The sequence below is a fragment of the Scleropages formosus genome, chromosome 22 (assembly GCF_900964775.1).
Source record: "Scleropages formosus chromosome 22, fSclFor1.1, whole genome shotgun sequence".
Taxonomy (NCBI): domain Eukaryota; kingdom Metazoa; phylum Chordata; class Actinopteri; order Osteoglossiformes; family Osteoglossidae; genus Scleropages; species Scleropages formosus.
This window is the reverse complement of record NC_041827.1, coordinates 14,120,886-14,134,846: the sequence shown is the minus strand read 5'-3', so window position 1 is coordinate 14,134,846 and position 13,961 is coordinate 14,120,886. Positions and strand designations below refer to the sequence as shown.

Here is a 13,961-nt window from a genome sequence, read left to right as displayed (position 1 = left end):
TTTTAAGTTTCCGTAATTAATTTTAGGGGATCCGTGTCTGTTGCTGCCCTTTCAGTTTTACTGAAATCATTTGTTTAAACTGCAGGCTTTCCTGTATGACTTGGAAAAGGTACGTATGTATTTCATTACGTTACACTTCAGATGAGAATCAACAACTCCTGCTCCTTTTAGACAACTGTCACAGCTGAAAATGTGCTAATTAAACTTCACTGTTTCCAGTAAAAATATGCTATTGCAAATTTTCCTAATGCTATATTCCAGTTAAATGCTTGTATTGCAGAAAGATGTAAGCAAATTGTGAGGCGGCAGCTTGAATTAAATTAGACGGCATTTTATCTGCTTGTTGTACCTTCTGCTGTTCTACACATTATCTCGGTAATACTACTGAAGAAACAATAATCCGTGTAATTAATCCGTTTACACGCTTCAGGTACAACCATCGGTTCTAATGCATTGATGGACTCTTGTCTTTTTACAGTTCTTTAACATATCTTTACAACTAAGGATTCCCTAAAAGAGGTTTTGAGACAAACACCTAGTGTTTATAAGATATAAATCTTAATCCATGCCACTTTCCTTAATTTCCCACATTCCTGCACCTAACTTCCCAGCAAGGCACATGAGCATGAGCATATGACAACCGCAGAGCATCACGTAAAAGCACTTATGTTTCTTATTTACAGGAGATTCGAGCTCTGGAACGATACATGCACAGGCTGGAATTCCACATCAGTAAGGTAACAACTGAAAACATCTAACCAAGAACTCAGGAATGCCCGATTAGAGAAGGGTTTAGTCTATGCTGTTCCAAAAGGGTCATACAAATTCAAATCATGCATTTCTGAGCAATATTTGACACATTATATTTATATTCCATTAATTAAATGTAGGTTTGAAAAGAATGCTAGTAATCTGAGGATTGCCCCAAACACACAAACTGAAGACTTCTCATTCATAGTAATTGAAAATATGGCAAATGGCAGCTTTAATGTCTCCAGTTCATGGCCACTCAAGATTCTAGAAGTGCAGTGGAGATCAGGGGAGAAGTGAGTCTGAAAGAGATGTGTTTTGAGAATCTTCTTAAATGTTGACAGAGATCGTCAGCAGTTTTGAGTGGGAGAGGGAGGTTGTTGAACCACATTAGTCAGATCTGAAAATCATTGCTCTTTTTGTTTTGGACCTTTTGTGAGTGGGACCACAAAGTGGACAGAGGTAGAACAGTGCTATAGTCTAGCTGGAGTGTAGCAAGCGATCGGGTCTTGCCGGTATTGGGGAGCACATGGTCTTCTAGGCAGTAACCGGAGTCTTGAACTTGAATTTTCCAGGTGGAGGAGCTGTATGAGCACTACTGCATCCAGTGGCGTCTATGCCAGGGAGCTGTGAACATGAAGAAGGCTTTCTCCCTTTCTCCATCCTCTCGTGCCTCCCGTGACAGTCTCCTTGAACTCAACCGCAATCATCGGCACAGCCTGGAGGTAAGGACCTAGGCAGGGGGCATCCAGGGAGGTGCAGCCATTTGGAGTTCAGAGAGGTCCGAGTCCATATTGCCCACCCTTGACCACAGAACTGAATTCTAGCCCGAGTGAAACATCTATAAATTGGTAAATTGACTGCATGGTGGTGCAGTGAGTTGTGCTGTGCCTTAAAGCCCCCGGGCGGTATGTTTGTACGTTGATTTGACCTTGGCTCTGTCCATTTGAAGTTTGAGTATTATTTCCACGTTCACGTGGGTTTCCTCTTTGTGCCCCACTTCCTCCCACAGTCCAAAGACATGTTTCAGGTGAATTGGGGAATCTAAATTGCCCAGAGTGTGCGTTCATGTGTATGTGCTGCATTTCTCCACGATAGATAGTGAGTGATTATGGCACATTTACTGTAGTCCATCCAGCATTGTAAATCGACTGACGCAAAGGTGTCAGCACCGTACAGGTGGTCCCCGACTTAAGATGGGGTTACGTTCCACGAAGCCCATCGTAAGTCGAAAATGTCGTAAGTCAAAAATGCGTTTAATACACCTAATGCACACCTCCATGTGACAGACTTGGACATATGGATCGCTGCTGCTTCCCAGCATCACAAGAGAGTATCGCACTGCATATTGCTTGCCTGGGAAAAAATCAAAATTCAAAATTCGAAGTACCGTTTCTGCTGAATAACTATCACCATCTCACCATCGTAAAGTCGAAAAATCGTAAGTCGAACCATCGTAAATCGGAGACCACCTGTACTAGCTAATGATCATTGCACATTGCTTTGAAGAAAAGGATCAGCTAAATGAACGAAAGGAAATAATTGTGCACTTAATGTATAACTTAGTATATACACCTAACATTGTGAGCTGCTTTGGAGAAAAGCTAAATGAATAAATAATAAACACAAATATGAAAAGACAGCAATATTAACAAGAACGGGTATCAGTTTAACTTTTCCATATTTAGATAAGTTACCAGAATAAAGGTGCTCAATTCCATGAAAACTTTTTTGCTTTTCAGGACATGAACGTGATGGAAGGAGAGCTGGAGATTCTTTTAGGTGAACTGCGTATCAAGATGAAAGGTACCCTATCTAGGCTGACCGATGGGGTGTTTCCACAAAACTGGCATGTAAAGATCCTGCTGAGCACCACATCATGATTAAATCAGAGAATATTGTAGAAAAATTAGAAGATTTAACCCAAAGGACTCGGAGAGGGTGACTCTTGACTGAATAATGTGCTTTTCACTGTGTGATTACCAGGTCTGGTGGGTTTTGCCCGTCTGTGTCCAGGAGATCAGTATGAGGTGGGTATGCTGTCTGATAATAGTGTTGAGGGATGTAAATGGGCCAGCAAGTGGTATAAATTGCTTAAAGAAATAGACTCGGGTATTCTGAGTGTTGCTGGTTTGAGCTAGCTCCACGCTGCTGCTGTAGTTCCCTTAGACAAGGTACTTATCCTAAACTGATCCAGTTAAAATACATACATACACACACACACACACACATTTTCTGAAACCGCTTATCCCAAGTGGGGTCGCGGCAAACCGGAGCCTAACCCAGCAAAACTGGGCGCAGGGCTGGAGGGGACACGCCCAGGACGGGATGCCAGGCTGTCGCAAGGAACCCCAAGCGGGACTCAAACCCTAGACCCACCGGAGAGCAGGGCCTGACCAAACTCGCCGCGCCAATCCGCCCCCTGTTAAAATACCCTGATATTTAAAAATGTATGTATTATATATCTTTCAGTGTCACAGGTGTATATAAACAAGCATTTTTGCGTCCCTACAGGTAATGATCCGGCTGGGGAGGCAGAGGTGGAGGATAAAGGGGAAGATCCACACAGATGACCAGCAGTCGTGGGATGAGGAGGAGATGGTCTTCCTCCCTCACATACATGAGAACTTTGAAATAAAGGTAAGCTCTGGTGCATCAGGGAAACCCATGGGCATCATGTACACCTGTCCAAACACCACACTGTTTTCCCAGGGGCAGCGATGACATACCGCTTCCGCTTCTTTGTGTCTGGAGGCACACGGAGTGCCGGCTGCAGCAACTAAAAACCAGCGAGCATCTGAAGATCAGCCTTAGTTTCGACCTCCTTCTTTGTATTTATGCATGGTTGTTTTGAAAATGCTGTGTATAAAGAGGGAGGAACCCATTTGGAATTATGTGCGTTACAGCAATGTCAAAGCACTCTGTGGTAGGGAACGTTTTGATTTTAAAAATCTGTCTTGATGATGGAATCAGGCTAGGAACTCGCTGGTGTTGAACTGACGGTGTTGCAGGTTTTGAATCCTGGTCCATCGCCAACTCATTGGAATTAACATTTCCTCTCTGTGTTTGTGGGGGTCTCTCCCTGCAGCATTCTGGCGGTATTCTGGTTTTCCTCCACATTCCGAACAAACGCAGCTCAGGTGCAGCGGGAGTTCTTACCTGCCCTGTTAATGCGTGCAAATGTTTGGTCGCTCTGTGACTGACAGGGACTGTGGCTATAAATCGTTTTCATCTATTTTATAAACACAGCGATTCGAAACAGCATAAGCTCTGGTGACTTTCTGACATTGTCACAACTTTCAAGAATTAAATGTGTACTTTAAGAAATTAAATGCATTCATTCACCTGACATCAATGTCTAGTTTGTTTACTAAGCTTCCCACAGTACAGTGCAGCTACTTACTTGAGTCAAAGTAGCCGCAATTTATTTATTTAAAAAACTTATTGTGGGAAAAAAAAAAAAAACATTTTTGCGGATACTTCCTGAGTTAACCCACACACACACACACACCATCTGAAACCACTTGTCCCATAGGAGGTCGCGGGGAGCCGGAGCCTAACCCGGCAACATAGGGCGTAAGACTGGAGGGGGAGGGGACACACCCAGGAGGGGACGCCAGTCCGTCTCAAGGCACCCCAAGCGGGACTTGAACCCCTGACCCACTGGAGAGCAGGACCCGGTCCAACCCACTGTGCCACCTCGCCCCCAAATTTCCCCATTTTTACAGCTGAGTCAATTTCACTGTATCAGTTGAGAGTACGGCCCTTCAGCAATGGCACTGCAGCAGGAGGTGGGATTGGAACCCATGTCCTATAAGTGCAAGGCAGCAGCTATACCTCTACCTGCTGCCCCATGAGCAAGGACGTGAGCAGAATGAGTGACTCACCTCCTTTTGATGTGGCTCACCTCGCCGCTTTACCTACAGGTGACAGAAGTGAAAGGCTTGGTCTCTGCGCCCGTGGGCGTGGTGACCTGCGAGAGCGTGGGCTTCTTCACGGCGCGGCCGCAGATGATGATCGTGGACATCACAGAGCTGGGCACCATCAAGCTTCAGCTGGAGGTGGTGTGGAAGTGAGTAGCCCTGTGGCATGCTTCTTTGAAAAAGCACAGGCTGGATGAATGTCATGCTTTTCACCTTGACTGTCAGAGGACCTCAACTGCGGGCTAGGCTTCGTGACAGCTGCTTCGAGACATTTCTCGGCGCGCTTGTGAACCCCCCTCGTAATGGCTGAAGCTGAAAATTTCGGGAGTTCGGCTCTCTGCCTCCTCTCCTGCATGTCATATTTCCTTCGATGAGCAATATTTCTCAGACACGGCAATGAAAGTGAGCAGCTGATCCCAGGCAGAGAGGTTGACCCGTCCTCCTCCTGCACCCCCCGATACACGGCACATTCTCGCTCCTTCACTAAGAGCCTGGAAAATGAGTTTACGGATTCCGTGTTGGAGGATGGTCACGGTTGAAGGCCTTGGCACGATATTGAGAGTCGACACCGGCGGAGAGGAGCTCGCCGACTGCGTCTGCACTCTGCTGCCGTAACGTTTCAGCCTCATCTGCCCGCTGATGGTCCTGAACCCAGTCAACAACCTGACAGCGTCTGCTGCTGAGCACCCAGCTGTCAGACTGGTCGAACAAACCATTAACTTTGCAAATTACAAAACAAGCAAACTTCCCGTTACCCCTCTGGAGGCGAGCTGCATAGTTTAAAACTGAAGTAAGGAATTTAAAACAATCATTTCGCCTTGGTTGGACCAGTTGTGACATCATAATTCACTTGACGGGAACGCAGAGTCACACATTGCGGGGAACGGCAGTATAAATACGATAGCTGAACTTGTGGTTTTGTGCTCGTTTGGTTCTTGGTTTGTCACCAAAAATGTCCCTGCCTGCCCTGATGAGTCTTGTCCTGCCCTGCGTTTTGCCTGCAGCCCCTTCGACAGCGGGGAAACGAAGCCCGTCACCACCTCCCCCAGCAAGCTGTCCGTTCCCAGCAGGAAGGGATCCATCTACAGCTGGACCCCACCCAGTACACCGAGCTTCACAGAGAAGTATTTCATTGTAAGTAGGGTACAGATCGCAAAGCCCTGAGGCTGAACTACAGTCTGCACTTCACACAAGCAGAAAACCACAGGCTAAACCTTTAAGGGACCAACGTGTCAAACATATTGCCCTTCGAGGGATGAACTTAAACTTTGAAACCCACTTACACTTGGACTTATTCTGTGACCTCACCGATATCTTTCCTAAGAACATTACTGCCTTCTGCCTCCCATTTTCCGGGGTGCAGCGCTGCAGTTTGGAAAGCGTCGCGCCAGATGGTTTCCCTCATGTATGGATATAGTGTGGAAAGTAAATGAATGCATGATAGGGAGTGCTCTTTTCCCTTCGCTGTCTTCCAGACCATGGCCAGGCAGCTCCAGGACTCTGAGAACTATCTTTCTTTGAGCTCCAAAGAGTCCAGAGGGGTCTCACTTTTGAGCTATCTATCAGAGAGCTCCCAGACCTTCGTGCCCTCCATCTTTGGGGGAAGCGAAGTGCAGATCAGCACCGATCAGCTCTCCGACATAGCAGATGAGCAGGGAAAGAAGCTACCTGACGGGAACAGCGAGGACTGGTCACCCGGCTCAGACGTGGGACCACCCACACCCGGCGAGGGTCTGCTGTCTCCTTATGGACATAGCACCCCAGACATCCTCAAGCAGAACAAGGGCAGCGCTCCGTCCACGGAAGTCCAGGACACTGGGGACAAGGGCACGAGTGTGAGTGTGATGGAACAACCCAGCTTGAAAGACCCTGGAGAGCCGCCTCCTACCAATCCGGAAGACGGCAGCAGGGAGAAGAGGGACTTGGCCCGGGCCGTCAGCAGCCTGCTGGACCAGCTGGATGCAGAAGTTCAGCAGAGATACTGGTCAGAGCCTGAGATGAAGAAGCTGGAGAAGCAAGTAATGGACTTCAGGAACATCTTGAAAGTAAGTCGCAAACAAGCCATCCCAAATTTAAGTCCTCCGGCACGTTAACTGAGAAAAGTACTGAAGCGAAGCCACGTGTGTTAAGATCTTGTTCAAACTGTTTTTGTCCGGTGCCCCGTGATGACTAAATATGTTTCAAATATATTTTTGCGTAGTAACATTTACTTTGTGGCCGTTAAAGATAGAAGTGCTAGAGTGTTTCGGAGCACATTCAGAAGCTACTCTGTCGTATCGTGGTGTGATTGTGTCTTAGATATACGGTATATTAGGCTCACTTTAACTGATGGAGCTGCAATTTGGATTAAAAAATATAAATAAGCAGGAGGTGAAAGGGTGTTGCAGAGGGTGCATCGGCGCCTGATATCCCACGTGCTGTGGGTTTGGAACTGGATTCAAATCTCACACCCTGTGTTTTTAAGATGGGCTCCAGACTAATGGGCACTTGAAATGCCTTTACTGGAATTGGATGGATGTATGGATGGATGTATGGATGGATGTATGGATGGATGGATGGATGGATGGATGGATGAGCAGCCAGAACTATTATAACTGCAACTGTTTATTTGGAACACATACATTTCGATGAGCGGTGCTGTTGTCGCCCTTCAGAATGAACTCTCTCTACACAAGTCTTCCTCCACCGAGACACTGTCAGTTGAGGAAGTCCTTGGCAGTTTTGACTTCCTGTCCACCGACTTCAGTATGGATGAGCTCTCTTCCCTGAGCAGCATGAGACTGCAAAACGTGGAGTGAGTCCAGCTGATAACTCCATCGATAAAATGCATGTTGACTGTAATACAGGGATCGTTTGAGAGAACCTACATTCACTTACTTGGGTAATGCTCTTGAGCTTCAGCTGTGTTACATAACAATAGTACGCGTGCACACACACACCACACACACACACACACACACACACACACAATCACAGCATACACAATGAACTTAGTTATACTTTGTCATTGGAACACATGTAAGCTTCGCTCTCTCTTCTTCCCGAGGGAGGCTTTTACAACATGATGCTCATACGCTCTGCAAATCTAGAATAATTTGCAGGGCTTGGGAAAGCGCCCTTTTAATTGCTCGTAAAACAAAAGGGAATTTTTTGAGGGTGTAAGACGTGTGGAGGACGGGTTCAGCTTACCGAGGTCACCAACGTTCCCCCCCCCCCCCCCCCCAACTCACAGAATCGGCTCATTTAAGGAGAACGCTCTGGCTGGACTGAGCTTGCTCCCACAAGACGGCCCACCTTGCAAGAAAGCCGAGAACATCCCGCTGACCACCGGCCACTCTGGCCTGGACCAGACTTTGGAAATTCATCTAAGCATCTGCAATGTGCTACTGCAGGTTAGAGGCCTGATGAGATTATTATTAGTTTGTGTGTGTTTTCTTAAGAAATACTCTTAGGAGAAAGTATTTGATGGGCTCCATTCATATATTAATAGAAGTGGCAAAAAGATGTGATCAAATTTAAGGTGAAAATGCTGTAAAACAGAGAAAAGCAGACAGGGCGCAAAAACTTTTCCACGGCACAGCATATTGGTAGGTATGGTTGAAACAGCTGAAAGAAATAGTTTTAAATGAAACGTTTGCTTTTTGAATGCACAACTAAGATACACAGAACAGTAAATATGAGTTAGTATAACATAATTATATTGTATAACATAACAATTACAGTATATACTATATAATGCATGTAATAATATAATGCATGTAATTCTGGAAAAATAAATAAATAAAATTGTCATTTAGTTTGTTGACCCTACCAATTTGTCTTCTCTTACCGTAGCAAATAAAAACCTCAGATTCATCACTTGTCAAGAAAGAGCTACTGGAAGAACTATCTAGGCAACTTGAGATACTAGAAAATATAAGCAAGTTGTCACTGGAAAAAAATATTGAACTGACCTCAATAAAAGAGAGTAAGTCATCCAACCAGTATCTCCACTTTTAAAAAATCCTGTAAGAGTTCAATGATATATGTGGAAAGTGCACAATATTTATCCCATCATTTGGTCCCGGTTCATTCATAGGTACGATGTTCCCACAATGCAGTGCGTTTCAGTCTCTCGCACATCTGCTTGATTTCAGTTTTCGGATGTGGTGTCGGTTCATGCCGACGGAGTGAAAGTTGCGGACCCGGACTGGATGTCACACACCGCATCAGTGAAATTGCAAACAATGAGTGGAATTAATTATCCGGACTGAATGAGTGAAAAATACACGTATCGGAAGAGCAAATATTTTGTCAACATGCGCAGCGATCGAGACTCTTGCCCCCTCTAGTGATGAAGCAATCACCTTCCCGGCCTTAAATTTAAGCACCAGTGTCAGTGTATGAATTGCACAAAAACGTGATGCCCCTGATGTTTTCAACTCCGCCGTGTTTCGCAGTGCTTCCCAAGGCGCAAAGACAGAAGACGCTGCTGTCCTTCTGGGACGAGTGCACCCGGGACTCTTCCATCTTCTGCTGCTCGGCCAGGGCCTTCGCTCTGCTGCTGAGGAAGCGTTTCATCCACAAGGTCAAAGCTAAAGAGCCGGGCCAGGTGGATTCAGGTGATCTCACCCCCAAAAGCCTTTTCGTTAATCCAACATGCTGTCATTCGCACGATTTCATTCCTCCACGTTGTCTAGGCACCTATTTGAGTCAAACCTTTGTCAGAACTGTCCCGCGCACGAAAAGTGAAGCGCTGAGGTTCTCAATTCTGGCTCCGTTGTGGTGGAATAACCCCCCCCCCTCACTCAGAACTGCTGAAACTCTCTCTACATACAAGAAGGGTCTGAAAACTCACCTCTTCCAGACTCACTTCGCCCAAGATCTCTCCAGCTCATGTATGGTGTAAATGTCCATGCACCGTAACTTCATGACCATCCCCAGATAAGCCTTTACGCAGCCACTACTCCTGTATTGTACGTAAATGTTTGCGTACCTTTTTAAACAAAAAAAAATGAATGTAGGAAGGTGATCAGGATTCGTCTATCCTGAGTTTTATGCAGCTCCTCGAGCGACGAACATCGGTGCATCAAGTGGAAAGTAACAAACTAGGTTTACTTAAGAGTCACATGTCTGCAGCCGTGTCTCTTTCTCTTAATGTAATGCACAAATGGTATTTTTTGCTGAGATGTACGTCGCTTTGGAGAAAAGCGTCTGCTAAATGAATAAATGCAAATGTATGTAAATGTAACTGGTGTGTAAACTGGCCATATATGCAGCAAAGATTTCTGCATCTTAGTAATATCACTGACGTCTACCTAATCGTCTTTCGGTATATAAACGCGAACGCGTGACTGCGCCTGCTGTTTTTTTTTTTTTTGCTTTTTCAGCATCGATTGTCTCTCAAGTACATTTTACCAACTGGCTAAAAATAGCTTTACCGCACTAGCATTACATAAATCACCTCCGTTGCCATTCTCGACTCTGCTTTCACCTCAGACGGCACTGTTAGTTATTACTTTCGCAGCAGAAACTCCTCTAACAGTTAAAACAACCGTTCTTAAGTTCTATAGGTGTCGTAAATGTTCATGTTTTTTTGTCTGGCCGTGCCTTTTTTCACCCGCTTTGTGCTCTGTGCAGCCTTCGCTCAGCTGCTGCAGCAGATGCAGTCCAGCTGCCGGATGGTCCCCGCACCGCGGTGCAGCACGGACCACGTGACCGTCTTCCAGCTCTTCAATTACCTGACCAGATGGGGAGTGACCGACTTCGGGGAGCACGTCTCTCGCCTTGCCAAAGAAAGTACGGCTATGCCATTCGCTCGCGTTCACGTGTTCTTTTCGCTCGTTTTGGTTACGTGTCACACGTGCTCCCTGTGTGTGTTATGCACGCCGTATGAGCGGAAGCAGAGCGACGTCTCCGACATAAAAAAATGCTCCTGTTGCGGACGCATTAAAAATACGTTGGATTTCAAATGCATGTAGCGTTTTATTCTTTTAATTACAGGAGAATCACACGCAGGGTAGGATCTGGTCAGAATCACATGCCGCTCCCTCTGCGGTCGGTCGGCCATCCGACACACGGAGCGCTGCCGTAAACTGAAAAGCGCCACGATATGAAACCGAGAGCATGATTTTTCTGCTGCGCTCACACTGGGAATACGTAGGACGAAGGCAGGTATAGAACAGCAGGTAGCTCGGTATTTAATAACGCTAGAACCCTAGGAGGAGCCAAGGAAATGAATCTAAATTGCTCCTGTAAAACATCCAGCTGTATGAATTAGAGCTGTATGTCCTTTTGGATGAAAGGAGCGCCCAAAGTAACTAAATAAAAACCATAATAAGAGACGGAGAAAACAATGAGCTTCTTGTATAGCTTGGGGAAGCACGCAAAAATCGACCGTATTTACAGAAGGCCCACGGGGGGCCTGTGGGCGTGAATAGTTCCGCTGGCAAACTGCCACGTCGCGGCTCCTCCTGGACGGGTGACGCACGTCTCGTTGTGTCGCAGTGCACTTGGTGAGCGCCCTGGAGAGCCCCAAGCGGAGGAAGGCCCTGAGGAAGCTGAAAGGGAAGCGGATCGCGGATCTGCACCCGCTCGGTGCCACGCTGCAGCTCCTGGCCGGGCTTCAGATGGACGTCAACCACAAGGTGTCCCAGGCAGCCAGCTCCTGCCTCTGCAGGGCCTCTACCAATAAGAGCTTCCGAGCAAAGGTACGGGAGCTGAGGAAGAGGAAGGGTGCGAGGAGGAGGGGGTCATCACTCCTTCATCCTGGGAGCCGCTAAGCACCAGTCATCGTGCGAGATCTGCTGCTATTGACACCCTGAACGAAAGAAACATCAATCCAGGCCCTTAAATATGGTCATTTGTAAAATTGATGCTTCAGGACCGCGACTGTTTGTACGACTTCACGCAGCTACTCCTGTATTTTAACATAAATGTTTATATATATTTTAAAAAAGTATTATTAGCAAGGTGATTGTGAATCGTCGATATCGGAAAAAGTTTAATGCAGCTACTCGTGCGATGTACATTGTTCATCTGGTGGAAAGTAACAAATGGAGGAAAGCGTCTGCTAAATGAATAAATGTAAATGTGTGTAAATGTAAACTTTTAACTCCTAAAAGATGGACAGATGATTTACTTAGGTTAAGGGTTTATTTGATTTCACTTATAATTAAAAGATAAAAACTGGACTCACGGTATATTCCGTTGCGGCAAACTGCATTTTTGTTCCCGCAGGCGGTAGTGTACTACACCGCGATCCTGACACAGAGCGACGTGAAGCTCCAGCAGGCAGCATGCTTTGCCCTCAAGTGCCTTAAAGTAAGTGGCGCCTCCCGGCGTTGGACCGAGGTCACAGCGCTTCGCACTGTGGCGCCGAGATCGCGTCGCCTCCTCGTTCAGGGCAGGTGTCACGGCGCCTCTCGCGCTTCGGGTCACAGGGCGTTCCGGCTCAGGGCTGGGATCGCAGCACCTCCCGGTGCAGGGCAGAGGTCACAAAATTTATTGGGTCCATGAAAACAAAGACGATCTCCTCTGCTGGACACACGCTGGGATGCTTTGGGGTCAAATTCCTGCAGCAGATCCCAGCAGATTCTAATGCTAACATTGAGGTTCTCTTAACAGGACTTTCTTCTCTTCTTCTGGTACAGATATACATTCAAATGTATTTATTTACTAAATGTTTAAAATGGGGATTATTTTGGCAAGATTTTGCTAGCTTCCAAGAAGTCTTGCGACACAAGCTGACCATGCAAAAAATAATATAACAAAATCTTGCTGACATCTCCTTAAGGGGGGATGTGTGTGGTGTAAGGGTAATGACCGGGGCTTCACCGTGGATTTACATGGTGTCAAAGCCCCAGTTGATTACTCCTGTATTACTGTGATCACTGCTGTTTGATTAGATTAGGGTGAAAGAGACAAAGCTATGCGAGAGGGATGAAGCGGGATGATGCGGCATTCTGCGTTGCAGGCGGCGGAAAGTGCGGAGCAGGTGGCTGAGCTGTGGAGATCTGCGGACGAGGAGCTGCGTAACGCCGCCAGAGAGACCGTGCTGTCCTTTGGTGAGACCTGCTCCTGACAACTCGCACTCCAACACACCCAAAACTCCCAAACACAAAACATTTGCTCTCCTCAGTTCATTCTCCGGTGTGTGTATTGTAGGTGCTCACAGATAAGTTACCTACTTACACATCTTAAAATTCATGTCCACACAATGAACGTTGTTATTTCTTGATCACTTGCTGAGCTTGTTTTGTTGCCTCGAGTACAATGTCTTGTCTGATGGTGCTCGGTAGAGTGTGATATCCAGCTCTGCTGAAAGATGTGTTTGGCTTCTCAATAGCTAAATAGGTACCTGAGGAATATAATACAACACAAGGAATAAATATCCGAAAAATATTTGCCATTTTATAAGCAGCCCTTTGGAAAATGTGTGGGGAAAATGTAGTAGTGAATGTAAATTGACTGTTATGGCCCAAGGGCAATTTGACACAGCAATATCCTTCATGAAAGAGCCTTTTGCCATCTGCCAGAAATATCCAGTAATAGTTCCAAATAAGGTTAGTATTTCCAGAGCTATGAAATTCAGGGTCACAGCTCTCCAAAGAGCGAAATGAATGAAACACCCCGCTTCAAAGAACTTCACTATAACTTAAGAAATCTTACAGAAAAAGACGGAGGATAAATTTGATTTAAAATAACTAAGAGACGAATTAATTACGTTTATCGTTTCCCCTTTTCCCTGTGTCTTTGAGCTCATGCAAATTTTTTTTTTTTTTTTTTTTTAATGCGTTCCCAGGTAAAAAAGGACATCTGGCATTTCAGCGAATGGACAATATCTGCTGCGAGCTGCAGGAGGAACTGTACCGAAATGAGGACACTGAGATCACTATTTTGTGAAACGCCTGAGTGATGTCAGTCCGTCAAGCCGATGAATGGAAGAAGTATCGTTTGACTCTCGGAGGATGAGGGCTCCCTAATAGCACAGCATGTGGTGAGGGCAGAGGTCACGGTCTGCATGTGAAACCAGCGAGATCCAGGAGATTGGAACCGGACTACTGCTTCGTACGGCGTTTTGGAGTCTAAGGTTCCCAGTGTGGGGGGGGGGGGACATTGCTTAAAATGACTTTTTTTGTAAAATGGTGTAAAATGTTTATGAAAATATTTATAATGATTGTATTTTTTCAGTATACGTGTGTGTCAGTATTTGCCTAGACTTTATGTAATGACTAAGTTAATGGTCTTTGCTCGTTTGCTCACTCTGAACTGCTTCTGCTGTTGCTCCTGTGTCAAAATGTAAAATAT

The 13,961-nt window shown here is 45.9% G+C and overlaps 1 protein-coding gene across 6 annotated transcripts in view; it reads left to right on the top strand.

Annotated features, from left to right (window-relative positions):
- Positions 1 to 13,753, top strand: part of ripor3 (RIPOR family member 3) — a 33,207-nt gene extending 19,454 nt beyond the window's left edge. Inside the window, exons 5-22 of one of the 6 annotated variants that reach the window (XM_018742233.2) lie at positions 86 to 109; positions 684 to 737; positions 1,326 to 1,475; positions 2,493 to 2,556; positions 2,737 to 2,780; positions 3,265 to 3,390; positions 4,677 to 4,822; positions 5,678 to 5,807; positions 6,149 to 6,718; positions 7,328 to 7,467; positions 7,906 to 8,065; positions 8,508 to 8,640; positions 9,113 to 9,274; positions 10,293 to 10,451; positions 11,160 to 11,362; positions 11,892 to 11,975; positions 12,628 to 12,718; positions 13,456 to 13,753. In XM_018742233.2, coding sequence (XP_018597749.1) covers positions 86 to 109; positions 684 to 737; positions 1,326 to 1,475; positions 2,493 to 2,556; positions 2,737 to 2,780; positions 3,265 to 3,390; positions 4,677 to 4,822; positions 5,678 to 5,807; positions 6,149 to 6,718; positions 7,328 to 7,467; positions 7,906 to 8,065; positions 8,508 to 8,640; positions 9,113 to 9,274; positions 10,293 to 10,451; positions 11,160 to 11,362; positions 11,892 to 11,975; positions 12,628 to 12,718; positions 13,456 to 13,556 — 2,541 coding nt within the window. In that variant the 3' untranslated portion in view covers positions 13,557 to 13,753. The other 5 variants (XM_018742234.2, XM_018742235.2, XR_003797211.1 and 2 more) reach the window with 5 other exon arrangements.
- The last annotated feature ends 208 nt before the right edge of the window (positions 13,754 to 13,961 follow it).